The 22,184-nt window shown below is 44.3% G+C and overlaps 1 protein-coding gene across 1 annotated transcript in view; it reads right to left on the reverse strand.

Moving 5' to 3' along the window:
* The window catches only part of Lct (lactase), a 40,419-nt gene that overhangs the window by 4,446 nt on the left and 13,789 nt on the right, over positions 1 to 22,184 (reverse strand). The window contains exons 6-13 of the mRNA XM_026389289.2: positions 18,956 to 19,682; positions 14,698 to 15,343; positions 10,745 to 12,295; positions 9,810 to 10,078; positions 6,181 to 6,471; positions 5,723 to 5,921; positions 3,989 to 4,185; positions 1,616 to 1,725 (exon numbers count right to left, since the gene is read on the reverse strand). Coding sequence (XP_026245074.2) covers positions 1,616 to 1,725; positions 3,989 to 4,185; positions 5,723 to 5,921; positions 6,181 to 6,471; positions 9,810 to 10,078; positions 10,745 to 12,295; positions 14,698 to 15,343; positions 18,956 to 19,682 — 3,990 coding nt within the window. The remainder of the gene's footprint in view (positions 1 to 1,615; positions 1,726 to 3,988; positions 4,186 to 5,722; positions 5,922 to 6,180; positions 6,472 to 9,809; positions 10,079 to 10,744; positions 12,296 to 14,697; positions 15,344 to 18,955; positions 19,683 to 22,184) is intronic.

A 22,184-nucleotide genomic window follows, 5' to 3' on the forward strand; every position in this document is an offset into this window, starting at 1 on the left:
CAACACATTCTTCTTGACTTTTCTGCTATCATTAACCTAGGGGATCAAAACCAACCTTCTCTAGGGTTTCTGAAATACTGCGAAAAACTAAAGCCCAGCATCTTCATATCCTTGCTCCTCAGGGCCTGTGGCTCCAAGGCCCTGTGACTGGCTTCCCAGACCCCCCACCACGCAGTCCCAATCTCTTCACTGCTACAGTTCCGTCTCCCCACTTTTATCAGCACACACTTCATTCTTACCTCTAGGCCTGTACTCACACCCCCACTTCTTGGGTGAAATGACCTCAACTCAACTAAATGCAAGACATTGTCGACTGATGTTCTGCCTCATCTATGAAGTCTCCTAGGTCTATCTTGCACAACCTGATCTCATCTGAGTTTTCTTTGTACTGAAGAAATTGGAGAATACAATTCCAGGGAATACTGTCTTCTAACTGGTCTGTCAGCAACTAGAGAAGCCAGACTTGTACTCTTCTCCTTAGTTGGCCCCCACTGGGCTCTGACCTAGATACCCTGTAGCAGCTCACCAAAGTTGTATGAATGGGCCAGACTGCTCACTTGCTTATTGGAGACCAGAGTTAGCACATCAGACCTTTAGGCACAACCTGCTCAGCAGGATTGTCCTAAACAAGCCAGGAGTGCGTTATACAGTGAGAAGTGGATTTTCTAATCATTCACAGATGGGCTTTTTGGTGGCATTTGAGGAAAAGACTTAAAAGCTGTATATGAACCCATGCCTGCTGAATTCCTTTCACCACCCTCCCTTGTGAGCTATCATGAGGTGTGTATATTTCCATAAGGCCAGTGACCATCGCTCTGTGCCCTTCCACACACCACACTTCTACCCGTTGGATGATTCTTAGACCTACACTGTGAATCCGGGAGGCAGGCAGCCTGGCTTTGAATCCCAGTTGCGTCACTTTAATAGGTGAGTGAACTTGCCTTAATGGGTTTTTTTTGGGTATTGACAATTGAACTTAAAGACACTCAACTACTTAGCCACATTCCCAGTCCTATTTTGTATTTTATTTAGAGAGAGGTCTCACTGAGTTGCTTAGCGCCTCATTTTTGCTGAGGCTGACTTTGAACTTGCAATTCTCCTGTCTCAGTCTCCCGTGCAACTGGAATTACAGGCATTTGCCACCATGTCCAGCTTCTGCCCAGATTTTTGTGTCTCAGTTTACTCATCTTTAAATTAGGAACAAAAGTACCAGTGGAAGATCAACAAATGATTACTTGCTATTACTTCCTTGACAAGAAGTGGAGTGAACCAGGAAGTGGGGATACTTTGATTCAAACAATCCCCTCTGCTGACAAAATGCACAAAATGGGCAGTTACCCATTGCTATCCACATTGACTCAAAAGGTGATGAAATAAGATTGGATAAGCTGACCAATTTGTCTTTGGAGTGACTTAGTAGGATTGCTAAGACATGACTGCTCTTAGGACAGAGTCCCTGGATGTTCCTAAGAATAACAATAATAGTATAATAACTGTCAAGTACAAACTTAACATATGCCACCACATATAATCTTCCCAGCAAGCAAGGAAATTCAGAGAGAAGCTATCTGGCCCCAGTACCCATGTGCTCACCACTGTGGGCATAAGATCTTACCGAGACTTGTTGAGTCCTGCTGCCAAGCTCCTCTCACGGATTCGAGTCTTCATCACATCATAGTAATCTCCATTCTTGAAAATAGGATGTGCAAACCAGCCTCCCATAAACTGTTGGGGGTGGGGAACAGTCAGCCTTATATAGCATTATAAGTGTCATTGAGAGAGAGCAGTGTCCCTGCTCATTGCCTACAAAACCTCCCCTTCCCATGACCTGGTGCTCTGCTCTCCCTAGTATGTGCATGTTTTGAATAAGTCTCTTCAGGTCTTTCTACCTGCATCTGTTTGCATAGCTACAGCATGGTTCTTAGGACAGAGCTATGTCCTCAGTAATTACAGTGGGAGGAGAAACTGACCACTGGCCTTGGTTCTCCACAAGTGCTTCCTGGCCGTCCTTAGAAGGGTTGGACAGAAAAGAAAGGAGACACTCAAAGCCCCTAGGCCACTGATTCCCTCTCCTACTGCAGAGCAGCTGAACTAATAACTTGATCCTTATCAAAGATCAACCAGAAGTTTCTGAGAAGGGATGAGTTGCAAATTTTTTTTTTTGTGTGTGTGTGTGTGTGGGGGGGGGAGTACCAAGGATTGAACTCAGGGGCACTCAACCCCTGAGCCACATTCCCAGCCCTATTTTGTATTTTATTTAGAGACAGAGGCTCACTGAGTTGCTTAGCACCTCTCCATTGCTGAAGCTGGCTTTGATCTCCTGTTCATCCTCCTGAGTCACCGTACAGGCATGCACCACCGTACCCAGCTGAATTGCAATTCTTTCCTGGCTGCCCAGGTTGCTTTATGGACTTTAGGTTCAAAGCCCTGTGGCACATGCCTGTAATCCAGCAACCCTGGAGGTGGAAGCAGGAGGATTGCAAAATTGAAGTCAGCCTCAGCAACTTAGTGAGGGCTTGTTTCAAAATAAAATAAAAAGGGCCGGGGATGTGCTCGATGGTAAAGAACCTCTAGGTTTAATACCCCCAAAAAAGTATCCTCCCCTCCAAAGTGGGGATCTGTTCAACCTTTGTGTGTGTGTGTGTATGTGCGCACACATGTACTGGGTATCAAACCCAAGGGTCTCATGCAAGCTAAGCATTTACTCGATCACTGAACTATATCCACCTCCACCAAAAACCTATCTTCTTTAATAAGGTCTAAGCCATCCTTATTAAGAGGATATATGGCACCAAAATAAATAATGCTAGGGAGCTTAAGAGGCTTCTTTATTCTGGAATGTGGGGCGAGGGCAGCCTTCCACTCAGTCTGAGATGAGGCTTAGAACACACATATACCCTGGTACAGTGCACTGTAGGGTAACAAATTGGACCTTTTGAGGAAGTTGACTAACAGGGGATGTATCTGTTGTAGTGCTGAGCTGCAGTACTACAGTTCCCCAACAAAAAGTGCAATCTAATGATACTACAGTCTTAACATTTCTTAAGGTTTGGGATTTTGACTTCAGGGGGTAAAATTACTGCTCTAATTTACTAGTGCTATGAATCTGAAATGAAGGATGCATTCCTTCATGTGACCACCATGTCAAACACTCTTGTGAAGAGTGTGGCAATCCAGGGTTCTTGGTGTCCCCCCAAGTCAAAGTGCCACAGTCTCCAGACTCCTCTGCAGAACCAAAAGTGGGAAACAATATGGAGGATGGAGACCCATGCCTGCCTTTAATACCAAGACTTGGTAGAGGGTGCCTTCTAATTCAGGGGTGCTAGCAGGATCCAGGGAGAAAGCTGTCCCATGAATGAGGGCCATTCTTCATCCCCACTTTCTTGTCAGGAGCCATACTGAGATCCAGTGGGCCATGTTACCATCAACTTACTACTGGTGTTGCTATTTTCCAGGGGCAAGATTCCACAACCAAGATGGACATCCTTGACTTAAACTCATGGTATTTACTAATGAGTTTTACAGAATCTAAAGCCCCCAATTTAAGGAATTCTTAGGCTGGAACAAATAAAATTAGATGGCAACACCCAGAGAAGTATGCAACCCCAGATCTGTTGGCCACTAAAGACAATGCAGAGAGATTGAAGAGATGGGATTTCTTTCTATAAATGGCTTCAAATCAGTGTTATATTCAGGAAAGACTACATGTACAAATAATTTTTTAGGACTTAAACGTGATAAGAAGTTGGGTTATCTTTTATCACAACAAACCTACAAGATAGGTAGGGCATCTCTAATTGACAGGTTAAAAAAAAAAACAACTAAGGTGTAGAAAGTTAGATGGTTTCCCCAAGCTCACAAAATCGGGTAATAGCAAAACTGAGCCTAGATCCTAAATTTTTGATCCCCAGTGTAATTCTGTTTCCATTGGTCCACTACAAGAGAGGAAAACAGATAAGAGTGAACACTGTCCCGAAGGAAACCAGACCTGAACATATCTTCTGGCTGCCTCCACATCCTTCTGGTTGGAGGGGTCCCTGGGCTCAGCCCAGTCACTGTTGATGGTGATGGAAATAATGCCACCTTGCTGGGCTCGGTACACATCATTGTACAGATGCCAGACCTCGGAATGAGACTTTATTAGGTTGTGGCCAGCAATGTAGGGAGCAGTGTCAGAGGAGATTCCTGGAAACAGACACATGTCAACAGAATGAGCATGGCCAAGGGAGTTATTCCCTTCATACAAAAGTCCCTCTGTGTTTGGGAGAAAGATTTGGCATTAGGAAGACAAATTCAAATCCTAGTTCTACCTCTTACTAGATGCCCTGTCACTTTGAGCAAGTAATTCAGCCTTAGTTTCTTCCTCACTAGAATGGGCATCAGAGAGTGATGGTGAGAAGGAAAGTTGTTGACTTTGTATGTCCCTTGTATGTGAAGCACCCAGTATGTCTGGCAAAGGAAAGGCACTTGATGAATGTTGGCTTCTGTCTCTCTCTCCCCTAAAAGAATGGCTCGTATGTCTCAAGCAGAATACACACAACACTGTGTGCCTTAGGATTTATGTCTCAGAGCTCTCTGGGGACCCAGATGGGAGAATATAGAAAATGCAAGCAGCTGATAGGAAGATGGCTGAGAGCAAATCCTATGGGAAAGGCTGCCCAAACTAAAATGCCAACCAAGGCCCAGTTGATGATCTGAGCCATCTCCCCATGGCTCTTTCCAGCTCTTACACATGATTAGGAGGAATCACAAAGATGAACACAAATTTACTCTCATCAGCTTAGAATCCAAGGAAAGAGAAGTTGGATGTTTTATAAGAGGCAAAAACAGGTTCACAGTCCCTTGTTCAAAGCCCTCGTGGTCCCATGTGTTTTGGAATTAAATGTTTAGTTTTGTTTGTTTGTTTGTTTTGTTTTAATTTTAGAAACACTGTCTATAACGTTTGTATATACAAACCAGGATATAGCACCACTCTACCAGGGCCCAAGACAACTCTCCATAATCAAGCACAGTGGTAACTCCACTGAACTCAGGAGTGCTCACACTGTGAGGTAAGACCACAGCAGCTCATGTGGGCTCAGGTGAGACTTCACTAAGATTAAATGGGCTCAGTCAGCCAAAATCAGTAACTAGAATCTTCAGGATTTGGGGATTATGAGCAATAGACATGAACCTGTGCAGCCTGAGGAATTGCCCTTCTCTACAACAATCTGCCACATCCCAATTTGAAAGAACTTCCCTCCAAGGCAGGTCAGAGTCACAGAGCAAAGAAATGAAGTCATCTTGAGGTACTAAGATGTGATATTTGTGTTTAGCAAATGTGGTGTCAGAAGGGAAACCTCTACAGGTCGGGCGCTGTGGTGCACGCCTGTAATCCCAATGGTTCAAGAGGCAGGAGAATTGCAAGTTCAAGTCAGCCTCAGCAATTTAGCAAGATGCTAAGCAACTCAGTGAGACCCTGTCTCTAAATAAAATACAAAATAAAGCTGGGTATGTGACTCAGTGGTTGAGTGCCCCTGAGTTCAATCCTTAGTATCCCTCCACCCCGCCCCCCCAAAAAAGAAGGGAAACCTCTGCAGCCTTAAGCAGGAGGCAGGATTTCTGAGACATTGCCATGGGGCTTTTATAGCCATGTCCTCCCCTGTCACCTGGATTTCATGTCTTCAAGGTGCAAAGAAGCCCATGTTCCAAAGAGCTGAGAAGTTAGGCGTAGGACATTTACCTGGTGCTCCTGTCCCACTGCCATAGCCTTGGAAAGCAATGACATAGGGCTCATTCAGTGTGATCCAAAATTTCACCTTGTCTCCCAGCCTCTGGAAAAGCACATCTGCATACTCTTTAAACCGCTGCACAATGGTCTCATTCTGCCAGCCTCCAACATCTTGAAGCGCCTGAGGCAGGTCCCAGTGGTACAGGGTCACCTGTGGGAAAACCGAATTGATAGTTCCAACAATTATCTTTCCATGGGAAATCACTGACATGAGATGCACCTACATAAAAATGTTGCTAAACCTGAAAATGGGGGTCAAGGTTGGAAAGAAAACGCCATGTGAGTTTTTGGACAATTCAAAAATTAAATTTGAAAACAGCATTTCATTTACAATACCATTTCATTTATAATAACAGTTCCTCACTCCTCTATGTGGGCCTTTTCAGGGCTTGATGAAGGCCCACCCTCACCTGGGGCTGGATGTTGGCAGCCAGCAGTGCATCAATTAGCCGCTCATAGTAGTTCAGGCCTGCTTCATTGATGTACTTGGTGGTTCCATCAGGGAGGATGCGAGTCCAGGATATAGAAAAACGATAGTGGGATACACCCAGATTCTTCAGGACGACCAAATCCTCAGCAATCTTGTGATAACTGTCACAGGCCACATCTCCATTGTCATCATTCTCAATCTTCAGTGGTGTGTGAGAAAATGTGTCCCAAATACTAAGTCCTTTGCCATCTGCTCTCCATGCACCTTCGATCTTAAGATGACAAGATATGGTCAAATTAAGTCATTCAGTCAATTTGCAAATTCCTGTCAGGGGGGTAAACCCAAGTCAGGTGTTTCTCAACATCACCTCCTCTGGGAGCCTTCTCTCACTACCCCTCCAGTTTCTGTACAAATGTATCACCATCACACTGAGTGTCCATCCAGGATTGGCTGGGAGAGCACCCACCACATAAATAAGCTATCAGTGTGTATGGTGGTCTGGGAGGAAGATTAGGTAATACAGTGAGATGTACAAATTGAATGAACTATATCGAATATACTCAAAGCTAGATTTCTCAGCACCAGAAAGCAAAAATACAAATACAGAAAATGAAAAGGCTAGCATTGACCCTATGGAGTTGGACTGATATTGATGATAATGGTGTGAATTCATGGTTTTAAGTATATACAGGTGGGTGCAGAAATATAAATAAATCTGTGTGTGTATATGTACTTATATTTCCTGGCTCTGTTCTTGAGAGGGCCTAGAAATGACACCCCCGAATAGTGAGCAAACTCAGTGTCTAGATCATGGTTTCTAAATACCATGCTCCACTTAAAGGAGCCAGGAGTCATTGTAGAAAAGGCTGGATAAAGGCTGGAGCAGAAAAGGTGCAAGATGAGAAGGGATTGACATGGGCCATGTCAAAAGGACGTAGGATCCAGAGCTAATAGAGCACTTTGCCTAGCATGCCCAAGGCCCTGGGTTTAATCTGTAACACAGGCAAAAACAAAAGCAAAAAAAAAAAAAAAATGTGTAGGATCCAGCTAAAAGCCACCCCCCCCCGGAAAAATTTGGGACAATTTGAGCATCTAAATAATGAGTCAGGTACAGTGGTAGATGCCTATAATCCCAGCAACTCAGGAAGCTGAAGAAGGAGGATCACAAGTTTAAGTCAGCCTCAGCAACAAGACCCTGTCTCAAACTAGACACTAAAAAAAACCCAAAGAGCTGTAGATATAGGTCAGTGGTAAGGTGCCCAAGGGTTCAATCCCCAGTACTAAAATTAAATTAATAAGTAAGTAAAAAGTATAATCCATTGGATAAAATAGGATTCAACAAGGTCATAACAATGATATATATCTAAATATATATCAATATGTGTATTTACATATACAGCATCACTATGTATACTGACATATATTGATATATACATAATATAGTAAATAAATAAGAGAAAAAAGATTGTCACCTAATATAAAAGAAATGATGGAATTTGAAAAAAATCACTATTTGTTAATCATTATGGTAATAATTGATTCAAGCAAACAGTATTAGCAGTTCCTAAAACTAGTGGGTAAAAATTTTTTTTAAATGTTTAGTTTTTAATTGTAGTTGGATACAATACCTTTATTTTATTTATTTATATGTGATACTGAGGATTGAACCCAGGGCCTCTCATGTGCTAGGCAAGCACTTTACAGCTGAGCCACAACCCCAGCTCTAGTGGGTAAAATTTGATGAGGGACATATTTACAGTCTCCAAGAAGCTCCCCACAAAATGCTTCTAAGTATGAAATAGATATTATTGATTTTATGGTAGAAAATCCTGGTAGATGACTATTTTTATTCAAGTAATAAAATAAATTTCAATATAATACACATGTGAGTATTTGTAAAAATACACATGCACACATATATACATGTGTACATACATAGAGATAAGTAAATATAGTAAGATATAAAGAATTGAGGAGTCTGGGAAAAGGTATATGGGAGTCTACTATTTTTGCAACTTTTCTCTATGTCTGTAAAGATTTACCAATGAAAGTTTTTTTTTTTTTTTTTTTAAAGAATACACAGTCCTGGGGCTGGGGTTGTGGCTCAGCTGTAGAGAGCTTGCCTAGAGCATGCAAGGCCCTGGGTTCCATCCTCAGCACCACATAAAAAGTAAATAAATAAGTAAAACAAAGGTATTGTGTCTAACTACAACTAAAAAATAAACATTAAAAAAATAAAAAAGAATACACAGTCCTGAGGGGAAGACGACTGGTGCTCTAGGCTTATGGCTGAGAAGCGCTGACAGCCCAAACTATAAGTGCTTCTCATCCTTCCTGATTCATACCCACACTTTGCTCATCAGAATATTCAGTGTCACAAACGGTGACAACTATGCCTTTTGACTGCCATGATGAATAGAAATGGACACTCAATGACAACTCAAAATTCAAGATGTGAGGTGGCTAAAATGTTCTCAAGTCATGCACTATCGTTACAAGACAGGGTCTAAGAGGTCAACAAGGCTTGTAGCCTTGGAGAAATCTAGTCCTTCCTGTGTCCCTTGTAAACCCAGGGGACAGTGGTTCTCCCTGGGTAATTTTGCCCTCAAGGGAACAGTTAGAAATATCTGTACAAGTGTTTGGAAAGCTTCAGTTATTACAATGGGCATGGGGCCAGGAGGGGCTGGGAGCTGTGGAGAATCTACTGGCATCTAGTGTGTAGAAGCCACAGATGCTGCTAATCATCCTATAGTGTACACAAGAGTCCCCATGACAAGGAATCATATCAGTCAGCCCCTAATGAGAAACCTCTGACAGAGGGTTGCCTGATTTAGCAGGATCCAGCCTCTTGGCATTCTCTCAAGTGAATATTTTGTGTTCTGGTGTTGGCCAGAGTACCTAAGAGGACTGAGATCTGGGGTTTCCTTGATCTTCTAAACAGTACACATGAACTTTTTTTTATGTTTTCCCACAAATTAACTTAGCTGATAAATATCTAGCAGAATTTGGCCTGAGACTTTCCTTTATCACTCGGTAACGCAGTCATCTGGGAGTAGCTAGCCCTCATCTTCCTGAAATATTTTCAGCAGTGATAGTCATGTAGAAAATCCCCACAGGCTCAGCACCCTGCCCAGGTCCACATTAAGAATGCCCATTTCTGTATCAGAGAAGATAAACAGAGGTAGAGACCAACCACTAACTTCCCAGCAAGGCATTCATCGCCCTTTATCTTTCATTATTCCAAAAAATAATAATAAAACCATCATATCTTTGGTTGAGCCTCATGTGGCATGAATAAGGTAACAGTCTCATGTTAGATCATCAGAAAAATCCCAGGCCCAGGTTTAGAAGCAAACTGGGTAACCTGCCTGCTTGGAAGGACCAGGTAAGGAAGAGAGGCATCCAGCAAGACTCTGCATACGCACATGTCTTTACCTGTGTTGGCGTCCAGGCTCTTCCTGCTCCTGGCTCTACAAGCACCCATCTCAGCAGACTAACCATGCTAGTCTGACCAAATTTGGGGAAGTAAAGAAGCTGGACCCCCAGGATCTGGCAGGGGCAGGGATTTGGGGATGTGGTCATAGTGTTGATGGGCTCTCAGCTCCCCACCTGATACGCAGCAGATGCTGTACTCCAGATGAAGCCCTCTGGAAACTGTCCGTATAGGAATTCATCCTCTTTGGGCAGTGGCATGCCATTGTTGGTAATGACCTCTGTGTAGTACTCGGCTGAGGCTCTTGCTATGCGAAGCCTATTCGTGTCATTGAAGTCAACGTGGTACAGTCCGAATTTGACTGTGTAGCCAAACAGCCACTCAAAGTTGTCCATCAGAGACCAGACAGAGTACCCTCGAAGGTCTACGCCATCCAGCCTGTAGGCTGGGAACATCCCAAAGAGAAGAGGAGAGCTTTACATCAAGAGGCAGGATCTCCAAGAAACCCCGCCAAGTGCTGGTTCCTCACCCCTAAACTATCAACTTAATGTTACACAAAGTAACATAAGCTCTAAGAGCCAAACACCTTGTGGATCTTACTTTTTGCCATCTCAGATAACCCTACAGTATTAATGACTGATCTTTGCAAAATCAAATTCTTTTGTTAAGAGAAAGAGGCATGTCCTGAATTCAAGACCTCAGTCCACTTCAGAAGCACAGGTGTTTGCATTTAAAGAAGAAGGGTTTTTGTTATTATTGGTGTTGTTCTGAGGTAAATGGAAACTCCATGAGGGCAGAAATTTATGTTTTGTTCCCTGCTGCATCCCCAGCATCTAAAATAGAACTTATCAACAAAGTAATTGCTCAATAATTAATAAATGGACTAATGAAAATATTCTTTGGGGGAGATTATGTGTATATACATTTGTACATTTTTCTTGGGGAAAGGATCACACCTTTATCCCCTCAGCTTGTCTTGGATGTGTAACTCCCAAACAGGAAAGGAATATATGGAGTTAGGGCATAAAAGTGAGACTGTGAAAGCACGCTGCCAAAACATTTCAGGCACACGACATACAGATTTTATAAGATGAACTGAACCCTCACATACCTTTCAAAGCTTCATTGATATAGGTTTTGTGGTAAAATATCCTATCGGTGTCTTCCACTGCTGGATTTGACAGCCCCACTCCATTTTCTGTGATGTAAATGGGGATGTCACCATATTCTTCCTTGATCCAATTCAGCAGTCTCCGTGTCCCCCAGGGCACGGCTGGGTTCATTGCCGTGGCAGTCCATGAAGGGTCCACCTCATCAGTAATCTCCTGGTCATCTTCGTAGGAGGGTGGGTCTAGCCTGGTTGTTTTGTGCTGCACGATTTTGGACGAGTAGGTGTTGAGGCAGAAGACATCGGCCGTACCCCTGATGTACGCCTTCTCTTCCTCAGTGAAGCTGGGCAGGCGGGAGCTGGCCAAGTGTTGTAGTTCACTCCTATTCCCCACTTTCCACTTCATGGCATCGGGATAGTCTCCGTTCCTAAAAATGGGATGGGCAAACCAGCCCAGGGAGAACTGTAGCATTCGGTCAGCTGCTTCTACATCTCTTGGGATCTCTAGTGACTTGGGTTCTGCCCAGTGTGCACTAAGGCTCAGTGAGATGACCCCCTTCTGCTCCTTTCGGTATTTCTCATCATAAGTGTGATAGACTCTGGCGTGCGCTTTGATGACTGCATGGGCAACCCTGTAAGGTGTCCATCCTGGGTCCTGCACATTCGGGGGAAATGCTCCTGTGCCGTAACCCAACCATGCCTGGAACGTGGGCTCATTAAAGGTCATCCAGAATTTGACTCTGTCACCGAATGTCTGGAAACAGAAGTCTGCATAGCTGTCAAACAACTCAATCAAGGACGGATTCTCCCAGCCTCCAATATCCTGGAGGGCCTGGGGCAGGTCCCAGTGAAACAGTGTTACCATGGGAGAGATGTTGCTTGCCACCAAACCATCGATCAGCCTGTTGTAGTAATTGACACCATGAGCATTGACAGAGTCGATTCTCCCAGTTGGGAAAATCCGAGACCAGGAGATGGAGAAGCGATAGGCCTTCACCTTCAAAGTTCGAAGCATATTCAGATCCGCATCCAGTTTGTTATAACTGTCACAGGCTATGTCTCCATTGGCATTGTCTTTCACATTGTTCCCTGGAGTATGAGTAAAGTTATCCCAAATGCTGGGGCCTTTGCCATCAGCATCCCAAGCTCCTTCGATTTGATAGGCTGAAGAGGACACGCCCCACAGAAAGTCATCCCGGAAGGTGCCATGATAGAACAAGTCTCTTTCAAACTTAGGTTGTTTGGAGAACTTTTCCCAAACTACTTTAGCCTTGGAGGGCACCTCAGATGGAAAAGTGAAAGCTTTGGCCGTGGAGGGGAAGTCTGCTGTTTTAGGAGGAGGCAGTCTTTTTACTACTGGGGCGAGGAAACCATTTTTTTCAATGATGCTGGTGAAAAAGTAAGCTGATTTCCTGGGAGTCCTTGGTTTGCTGCTGTCACTGAAATTGACATGGTACAGCCCGAATCTCTGGCTGTAACCAGAGGAGCCTTCAAAGCCATCAAGGAAGGAACGAGCAATATAAGAACGGACATCCACTGCATCCTCCTTGATGGCTGTGAAGGAGACAGAAATTAGGGTTATTTTTGAATAATCATTATTGAAAAAAAAAATAAGTAAACTCTGTTATTAGTATCGCTTTAAAATTTTTTTCTCCTGGCTTGAAAATTTTGGAGGTGACTTTGTTTACCCCTCAAATTTAATTCTTTTTCCTCTTCCAGAATGAGCACAAGGATTACAGTCATGTGCCACCGAGCCGGCCTTAATATTTTTTTAATATTTATTTTTTAGTTTTAGGTGGACACAACATCTTTACATTTATGTGCTGCTGAGGATCAAACCCAGTGCCCCCTGCATGCCAGGCGAGCACTCCACCACTGAGCCACACCCCAGCCCTGAATTTTTTAAACTGTTTTTGTTCTTCCCTATTTACATTTAGTAATATTGGCATAAAATGATGACACATGCTATGTTAAAAAAAAGACCAAAGAAATTTATTCCCTGGTACAGTAGGTTAAATGGTGGCCTGCCAAAAGATACATCCAAGTCCTAACCCCAGGTTATCTACAGTTTCAAGACGAGGTCATTCTGGGTTAACTGGGTAAACCCTAATCCTGACAACAAGCATGACCACAGGAGAAGGTCATGTGAAGCTGGAGGCAGGGATTAGAGTCCTGTATCCACAAGACACGGAATACCTGGAGCCACCAGAATCTGCAGAGAGCAGGGAAGGAATCTCTATTACAGGTTTGAGAGGGAAAGCAGCCCTATTGAGACCTCAGTTTTAGACTTCCTGATTCTAGACCTGTGGGATAATACATTTCTGTTATTTTCAGCCACCAAGTCTGGGTAATTTGTTACAGCAGCCCCACTCACCTTCAATTTGCCAAATGATCTAGTAAGTCAACCAAAAACCAGAGCCAAAGTAAAAAGATAATGGCTGTAGAGGGCTCTAGCTTGGAGCCAGTGGAGAATTAGGCCCGTTTGTTTTCAAGCTATACAAACCTCTCAACTAACAAACTGCTTGCATAAGAGGTAGAAAACACTGTTCATTCAATAAATAAGTTAGTAAGCATGGACTTTGTTCAAGGTCTATGTTAGGCTCTGGGGACACAAGGATGGATAAAATCATTACAGCTTTGTGGGCAGAGGGAGGAACTGAGCCAGAAATAAAGCTTCTGGCTCAAATCACTGCCTGTTTGTGGGTGCCAGTCTCTAAAGGCATGGGTTTTTGCAGTTGTCCTATGAGGAGAGTATCCGCTGTCTTTACTGGACAAAGCTATTTCAAATGTCTCAAAGGAATTCCAAGATCATTTAAAAAGAGAAACAGAATTGTAGCTAACACTGAGATGTGTCCCAGTGAGGAGCAGAGGGTGCCTATCCCCTCAGGTCTCACCGATCGACTTTCTCTCTGAATTTAGACAGTCTCCTAACCTTGTCAGCACAGTCCTGTGGTCAGACACACAGCCACTCACTACCAGGGATCATGACTGACTTGTGAGAGGAAACCCATTTGCCATCCTTTCTCATTAGGAATAAAAAGACATATGAACTGGTATGTTAGGTAAGAGTAAACTGTAGGTACCAGTCAATTAGGTCACGTTGAATACAGATTTTATAGCCAGTCAAAGGAGAGGGCTATCAGTGTGGCTGGAGCAATGAGGGAAGAGTTAATGGGCTGGAGGCCACCTAAGAGTCCTCACACTGTGCATGACCTTGTCATCCTACACTTCAGTTCTTTGCCCGTGACCCTCAGTAGACTGTGAATTCCCTATGGAAGGAATAATGTTTGTTCAATATTGTACCTCTATTGTCTTGCACAATACCTGGCATATAATAGGCACTCCATTTTTTTAGCTGTAGATGGACACAATACCTTTATTTTATTTATTTATTTTTATGTGATGAGGAGGATTGAACCCAGTGCCTCATACATGCTAGGCAAGTGCTTTACCACTGAGCTACAACTCTAGCCCCTCAATATTTGTTTTTAAAGTGTATTAAAAATGGTAAGATTTGATAGGTACCCTGGCATGCACCTATAATCCTAGCTACTCAGGAGGCTGAGGCAGGAGGATTGAAAGGTTAAGGCTGGCCTCAGCAAATGAGCAAGACCCTATCTCCAAATAAAAAGAGTTTTGGCTGAGTGATAAAGTGCCCTCTGAGTTAAATATCCAGTACAACAACAACAAGATAAAACTGATGGTTGCTAAAACTCGGGTGGACAGAATGTAGAAGGGTGGTGTTCTGGGGAACAAGAACCCAGGAATAAAGACATAAGCCTTCATGGAAATAGAGTTAGAAGGATGATGTGAAGAACTCCCCACTATTGATACCAATACTGCTTTTTGGGCTTCATTGCCCTGGGAGACCGTCTTTGTTCCATTAACAGAACTCTAATGACTCGGAGGAAAAATATTTCCCACCTTCCGATCACCAGCATATCCACTGTCCTTACCCTTGAGCACCTCATTGATATACTGGTTGAAGTAATCCACTCTCAAAGAATCATCAAAGAGATCTTCACTCTCTCCTATGGGCATGCCATTCCCAGCCAGGTAGATGGGAACTTTTCCTCTCGTGTATTCCAGGGACACAAACCGCAACAGCCTCCTTATACCCCAGGGCACTATGCGAATCCAAGGAGAGGAAGTTTGGGGCCAGGCAGGGTCCACATGTTGGGAGAAACCTCCGATATTATCATAGCTGGGGATGCAGGTGACTTGTTGGGCCTTGCTGATGAGGCGGGAGGTGTAATGTGACAGGCCCAGAAAGTCGGCAGAGCCCTTTAGGAGCTGCTTCTCGGCCTCGGTGAATTCAGGGAGCTGGGCCATAGGCTGGGGACACTGTTTGTTTATCTGTTGAATCTGAGCCTTCAGAGTGGCAGGGTAGTCTCCATCCACAAAGATGGGGTGTGCAAACCAGCCCAGCATGAAGTGCAAGAAGCGCTCAGAGGCTATCCGGTCCTCAGGTCTCTCTGGAGACAGGGGCTCTGCCCAGTGTGAGTTCAGCACTATGCCCACACGCCCCTGCTGCCGCAGGCGATGCTGACGGTCGTAGTGGTGCCAGGTTCTGGCGTGAGCCTTGAGGATTGAGTGAGCCACCTTGAGAGGAAGAAAGAAGGAAACAGCTCTTAGCGTCAATGACAATGTCAACAATAGCACTAATGAGCCAAAAATAAGGCCACAATAACATCAATGAGTTAACACCAATGTTATTGATCAATGATATTGATCAAGGCCACAGAGAAGACAACACTTTGTCAACATGATATCAACACTATTTTCAACAAGTCATCAACAACTCAACATTAACACCAATGTCAATAATGTCAACTAGTCAATAATAACATCAAAAAATCAAAGTCAGCCAGGTGTGAGGCGCATCCCTATAATCCAGTGACTCAGAGGCTGAGGCAGGAGGATCACAAGTTCAAAACCAGCCTCAGCAACTTAGTGAGGGCTGCCATAAAATAAAGTGAAAAGTAACAAAGGCCTATGAATGTAGCTCAGAGGTAAAAACCCTCCTGGGTTTAATTCCCAGTACGGTGAGGAAAAAACATTATTGTCAACACTATCAACGTCAGTGTTAATACCAGGGAGGCAACGAGTTAACCATTCAACATCAACAAATCAACACCAACAGCATCAACAACCACCTGAACATAACATGTCGAGAGCACTTACTGCTCAATAAATCCTGTCACATAATCCTTTCAACCACCTCATGTGGCAAGTACAGCAATTACCACTTTACATATGAGGAAAACGAGATCCACTTAGGTGTATTAACTCCAAGGCTACAGTCAGGAGAAACGTGAGAATATAAAACCAAGGCAGTCTGACTCCGGGCCTGTTTGTAATCCACATCCCTATAATCCAGTGACTCAGAGGCTGAAGCAGGAGGATCACAAGTTCGAAACCAGCCTCTCTACTCAATAAGTGATTATTGAACAATTAGTCCAGGGTAAAGGGGTATTATTTTAATTAATGCACAAGGGAGAAGACCACTTTTTCTAACCTATTTGTTCTGTAGTCTTCTTAAATGTATGAAGAAAAACCACAACCAGGAACTATCCCCACACAGTGCTGGGATGGAACCCAGGGCTCGTGGCGTGCTAGGCAAGTGATGTACCACTGAGCTGCATCCCCCAGAGTCTCTTTATAGACTTAGCTCATCATCTTGGAAAAGTTATCAGCTTTCTTGGTGGAACATGGGAAAATAGGGATAAAAATGGAGTGGTATGGAGTATAACAAGCTTACTTTCAAATCAAGACTGTCAATAACTTGCTCTGCAAACTTGAACTATCGGTTCCCTCAATTTCAGCTTTTCTACAGGAACTGTATATTATGTAGCAGGACTAAGTGAGATTCGCATATGTAAAGCACCAAGCAAAAACTTGGAGTGCTGAAGGGAGGTTGCTAAATCTTAGTTTTTTTTTCTTTTTATCATCTGAAAAGATGGACACGTATACTTTTGAAGAATTTCATATCAAAATGTGGCCTGGGAAGCAACATGCCTGGCTTTTCTTATGTCCTGAATGTTAGTCCTTAATTGAGCTCTAAACACTACTGGCAAACTTCTCCTTTCCAAAATGCAGGAATGGGCCCTACTTAACTAGTCTGTGCTGGGCAGGGTGCTCAGTGGGCCGTTAGGCAACCATTAGAAACAGTCATTGTCACTGTGATACAATGTGGAAAGTGCTAATAACATGATGCCAAGTAAACGGTGAGCACTAAAGCAAGGCCTAAGTGCAAAAAGCCAAGAATGGAAAGAAATACTAGTAATGAGACATTGTCACCCTAAAATCTGTATGTTGAAGCCCTAGACCCCAAGGCAACGGTATTTGGAGAGGAAGCCTTAGGGAGGTAAAGAGATTTAGGGGAGGTCACAAAGGTGGCGCCCTCTTGGTGAGATTAGTGTACTCACAGGAAGAGCCATCAGGGTGTGCTCTTGCTCTCCCCATCACGTGTGAACATAGCAAGAGGGCAGTCTGCAGACTGGAATGAGAGCCCTCCCCAGAGAGACCTCGTTCGTACCTTGATCTCAAATTTCCCAGCCTCCAGTAGTATGAAGAAAACATCTCTGTTGTTTAAGCCACCAGCCTATGGTATCTTGTTACAGCAGCCGAAACTAAGACGACCTCAGTATTAAAACATGTTAATTAATAAATAACAAGCAACAATTGAAGGAGCTGGGGATGTGGCTCAGTGATAGAGTGTTTGCCTAAATAAATAGAATTTTGAGAAGAAGAGTGAAGGGAACTTTCTCAAAGTCTCTAAAAATATCTTGGGAGTCATAGTAAAGCCTAAGAAAGTCTCAGTCATAAGAAAAACCTAAGAAAAGGTTTGGATGAGTTTTACAACAGGCAGACACTGAGAAAGCATGAAACCTTTCGTTTTCAAGGGGCTGCTTTCCTTTGAAAACGAGAGGTTTTTGTTAACAAGAGCAGAACAGAAGCTTTGAGGGGCTTTGGCATCTCATCGTGTCACTTACACATGACGTTCCAGTTCGCTCTAATTGTGAACATTTCAAATTGTTCTAAGTTTACTATGTGTGCCACTAACATCTCTCCCAGAAGGTTATAACATGTTGAGGACATGGCTGATCTCTCCCCTTAACCTGGAACAGAACCCAAAATATGAAAGGGAAAGCCAGCCTAACAAATCTACCCTACAGAATCTTACCAGGGAAAGCTGCTGGATTTTCTGGGAGATTCTGAAAGAAAAAGGGACATGATGGGAAGAACCCATAATAACCTATTTAAAATTTGGTCCCCAGAGCCTAGCATTGTGGTGCATGCCTGAAGTCCCAGTTACTAGGGGAGCTGAGGCAGACAGATTGCTGGAGCCCAGCCGGGAGTTTAAGACCAGCCTGGGCAACACCTGAGAGCCTGTCTCAAGAAAAGAAAAATTAAAAATTGGTCCCATTTGTCTATCTCCGTCTTGTCAAAATGATATCTGATGGCCTTCTAAGAAAGCCACCTCCGTGTCCCACCTCCCCATCTCTCAGTGTGGGCAGGGCCTGGGACCTTGGCCCACACCTGTCACGAGTCCCCTAGCTGAGATCCAGAGATGGATTCAGGAGTGTGTCTGTGGTCACCCAGAGACCAGGAGATAGGAGCAAAAGCAAATGGCTGCCCAGGGATCCCAGGGATGAAGACAACAAGGGAAACGAGAGAGCTGCTGGGTCTGGAACTATCTCCTGTGCTATGATCAAGTTCCATCTTGACTAAGCTACAACCAAGATTTTTCAGTTTGCTGAATTCACAAATTCCCTCCTTGATTAACACAAAGAGGCCTAAGTGACATGAGAAACTTGCTTTTTTTTTTTTTTTAAATAAGTGCAGTGCTGTGGGTGGAACCTAGGGCTAGGCAAGCCCTCTATGGCTATGGCTCCAGCCTGGGGACTTGCTTTGAGTCAGGAAGGGAGTCTCAGAACCTGTCTTCCAACCTGCAACCCAACAGTGAGGTCTTCACAAACATTGTTTATCCTCTCTGAGCCCAATTTTCTCATCCATCAGGGCAATTCTAAGGAATTCTAGTTTTAAAGAGCTAGTACAGGGTCTGGACAAATTAAGGTAATTAATTCATGGTTTCCTTTCCCTCCCTCTGATCACCTTTAAAGAACAAAAAGTAAAAACTTGCTGATGCAAAAGAGACAGATAAAATTACTTTCTTCCAGCCCAATTAGGAGCTGTGGGAATGGGCAGTACCTTAAAAGAGGCTACTCCTGGGTCAGAAATGCCCGGTGCATGTTGGCCGGTGCCATAGCCTGCATAGCTTATCACCCATGGCTCGTGGAAGGTCACCCACAACTTCACACGGTCCCCAAAAGTAGAGAAGCAGAAGGCGGCATAATCCAGGAAGGCATCCACCACGCTCTCATTCTGCCATCCGCCGTGATCCTGCAGGGCCTGAGGCAGGTCCCAGTGGAATAGTGTCACCATGGGCTTGATCCCAGAGTCCAGCAGGCTGTCAATCAGCTTGTTGTAGTAGGCAACCCCTCGGAGGTTGGGGCTGGTCCTGTGCCCAGTGGGGAAGATCCGGGACCAGGAAATGGAGAACTTGTACACTTGAGCCCGGAGGCCACGGAGCAGGGCGACATCAGAGACTGGCTTGTGGTAACTATCACTGGCCACCTTTGGTGTTGCCTGGCCATTGATGGCATTCAGGCGCCCGAATTGGTCCCAAATGCTCGCCCCTCTCCCACCCTCAGCCCAGCCTCCTTCCACATTAAAGGCTCCTGTGGAGACGCCCCAGAGGAAGCCTTCTGGGAAAACGTCCTGCAGGAAGGCATCTCTTTCTGCCCGGGACTGGTTAGCAAAGGTTTCCCAGACTCTCTGGTAGGCTGAGCCTGAGTACAAGGACCCAACTGCCATCTCTTGGTCCTGATGCTGGTCGGTCTGAAGGGCCAGGCTTTCAGTCAGAGAACAAGATACGCTGTGGGGTTGAAGTGACACAAAGGAATGATTAGTGACTCGGAGTTACAAATACCCCCATGCTGATGAATAGGGTTCAACGGACTTAATCTGTAAAGATTTCAGAAACACTGAGTCAATTGCCACACTCACAAAGTCATGGCAGGCAGTGACTCTGAGTTGTGGAAATTGTTAAATATTGTTCTTACTTGAGAATAGTAACAGTGCTACTGATCCCCATGTTGGTCTACCCTGAACACTGTCTTCAGTTCTGATACCAAACTTGTTCTTCTTATGACTTATTGTGTAAAACAACTAATAATGAGGATTTAAATTTCTTGAGCCAAGATTCTGTGCCAATCACAGTGATAAGAGTATATGTATATTATCTCATTTAATTTTATGACTAATTTACAAGATAGGTACTACAATTAATCTTCATCCTACAGAGCGAGAAACAGACTTAAAGGAATGCATACCTTCTGGGTCTCATGGGCAGCAGCTATTTACCAGCTGGGACAAGAGTATTTCAATAATGAAACTATGGGTATAGCTCTCCTGCTAAGTACCAACTATCTGGGCATGGCAGCACACACCTGCAATCCTAGCAACTTAGGAGGCTCAGACAGGAGGATGGCAAGTTTGAGGCCAACCTAGGGTAACTTAATAAGACCTTGTCTCAAAATAAAAAATAACAAGGGCTGAGAAAGTGGAAATACTGGGGAATGATATTGGCCAAATTATATTGTTAGAGTGTGTGCATGTACAAATATGTAACAGTGAAGACCATTACATACAACAACAATGCACCAATAAAAAATATGGAAGAGGAGTCTGGGAATATGGCTCAGTGGTAGAGTGATTGCTTAGCATGTGCTAAATCCTGGGTTCATCGCCGTACAATGAAAACAAAAACCAGACAGGTACCCACTAAATATCAGTCTTGTCTACAATCTCTTTTCTTCCTCTTGCTGTCTGGATTTCGGACAGGATGCCAGGAGCTAGAGCGTCCATCTACCAATCTACCCTACTTAAGGATGAAAATGTAACAAGATAGAGGCCTGGACTCCTGGTGAGCATCGCTTCTCCTTGATCCCAGACCTTTCAAGTGGTAGTAATGTCTCTATTTTTAACCATGTACCATTATGTGAGTGTGTCAATGTTTCTGCTTATGTGTATGTGTTATATATTTGAAATAAAACACCACATCAACCAGGCACAATGGCACATGCCTATAATCCCAGACACTTGGGAGGCTGAGGCAGGAGGATGGCAAGTTCAAAGCAAGCCTTAGTGAGGGCAACTTAGTGAGGTGCTAAACAACTTAACAAGACCCTGTGTCAAAAAATTAAAAAAGGGCTATGATGAGGCTCAGTGGCAGAGCACCTGAGTTCAATCCTCAGAACCAAAACAAAAACAAATCTCACACACACACACACACACACACACACACACACACACACACACGTGAAGTGCTATCCTTACATGCGACATAGTCTATTTTCTATTTTATTCTAGTCTATCTCCCATTCCTTTCCTTTCTTTTAAAAAAAGTTTTTGGTTGTCATCCTCTAAATTGATTTCACCTTCAGTGAGCTGGGCCCTGCAGGCTGGAAAGCATCAACCACAGTGTACTGCAAACTGTACCCAGCAGAGCCAACCTTGAGGAAAGGCTAGCAGAAGTGGATGTGTCTGTCCACACAGGGAAAAGAAGGTGGAGGTCAAGAGCATCACCTCTGAGGGCCGTCATGGGGAAGGAGACCATACTAGACCAGATTGGCCCAGAGCACAGAACCGGCAGAAGGGACAGGGACACTGAAGAGGGGTCTCCCTTCCAAGGGGGGATGCCAGAGCAAATCAGCCCCACAGTAGGGATCTTCTAGACCAAGCCCCTCTGCTTTACTTAGCATCAATTTCCCCAGATTCCCTAGAGCAGTGGAGTGGGGGGGACCACCATTTATGGTTGTGGGTTATCCCAAATACAGGAATTGTGGAGCCCGACCAGGTATGTGGGAGCTGCTTGGTGCTTAGTCAGCTGCGCACCTACGCAGCCTCGGCTGATCATGACCTCACTCGGCCCTCTGACCCTGACTCTGAACTCCTGACATAGAGGAAAAAAGTCTGAGGAAATAAACTGCCCTGGGTGGAACAGGCCTTGGAGCAGGGAGTCTGGGGTTTGCCTAACCTGGGGAAAGATTTAATGCACTAAGAAGCACTCCGTGGCCAGAGAGATTCCAAGTGCCCCGCTTCAGCCCACCTGCCAAACAATGCTCTTCTGTCCCTTTGGAATGTAGGGCTGTCTCCCCTGCTGTGCTCTGGTTTTTTGGGGACCTCTCTGCCTCACCTGTGAAGTCTAAAATTCTCGAGGGAGAAAACTGGTAGTCCTGAATCCTCCTCCCCTGCTTCCCTTCCACCAGCAGGTCTCCATCCACATCCAACTGAGTCAGGGTCCCTGCTGTAAACCAATGTTGGATCTCCCCTTCAGGAGAAATGCAATGAGGTCAGGGTATTGGAGAGAACCTCA

Source organism: Urocitellus parryii, chromosome 1 (genome assembly GCF_045843805.1).
Source record: "Urocitellus parryii isolate mUroPar1 chromosome 1, mUroPar1.hap1, whole genome shotgun sequence".
In the NCBI taxonomy this organism is placed as follows: domain Eukaryota; kingdom Metazoa; phylum Chordata; class Mammalia; order Rodentia; family Sciuridae; genus Urocitellus; species Urocitellus parryii.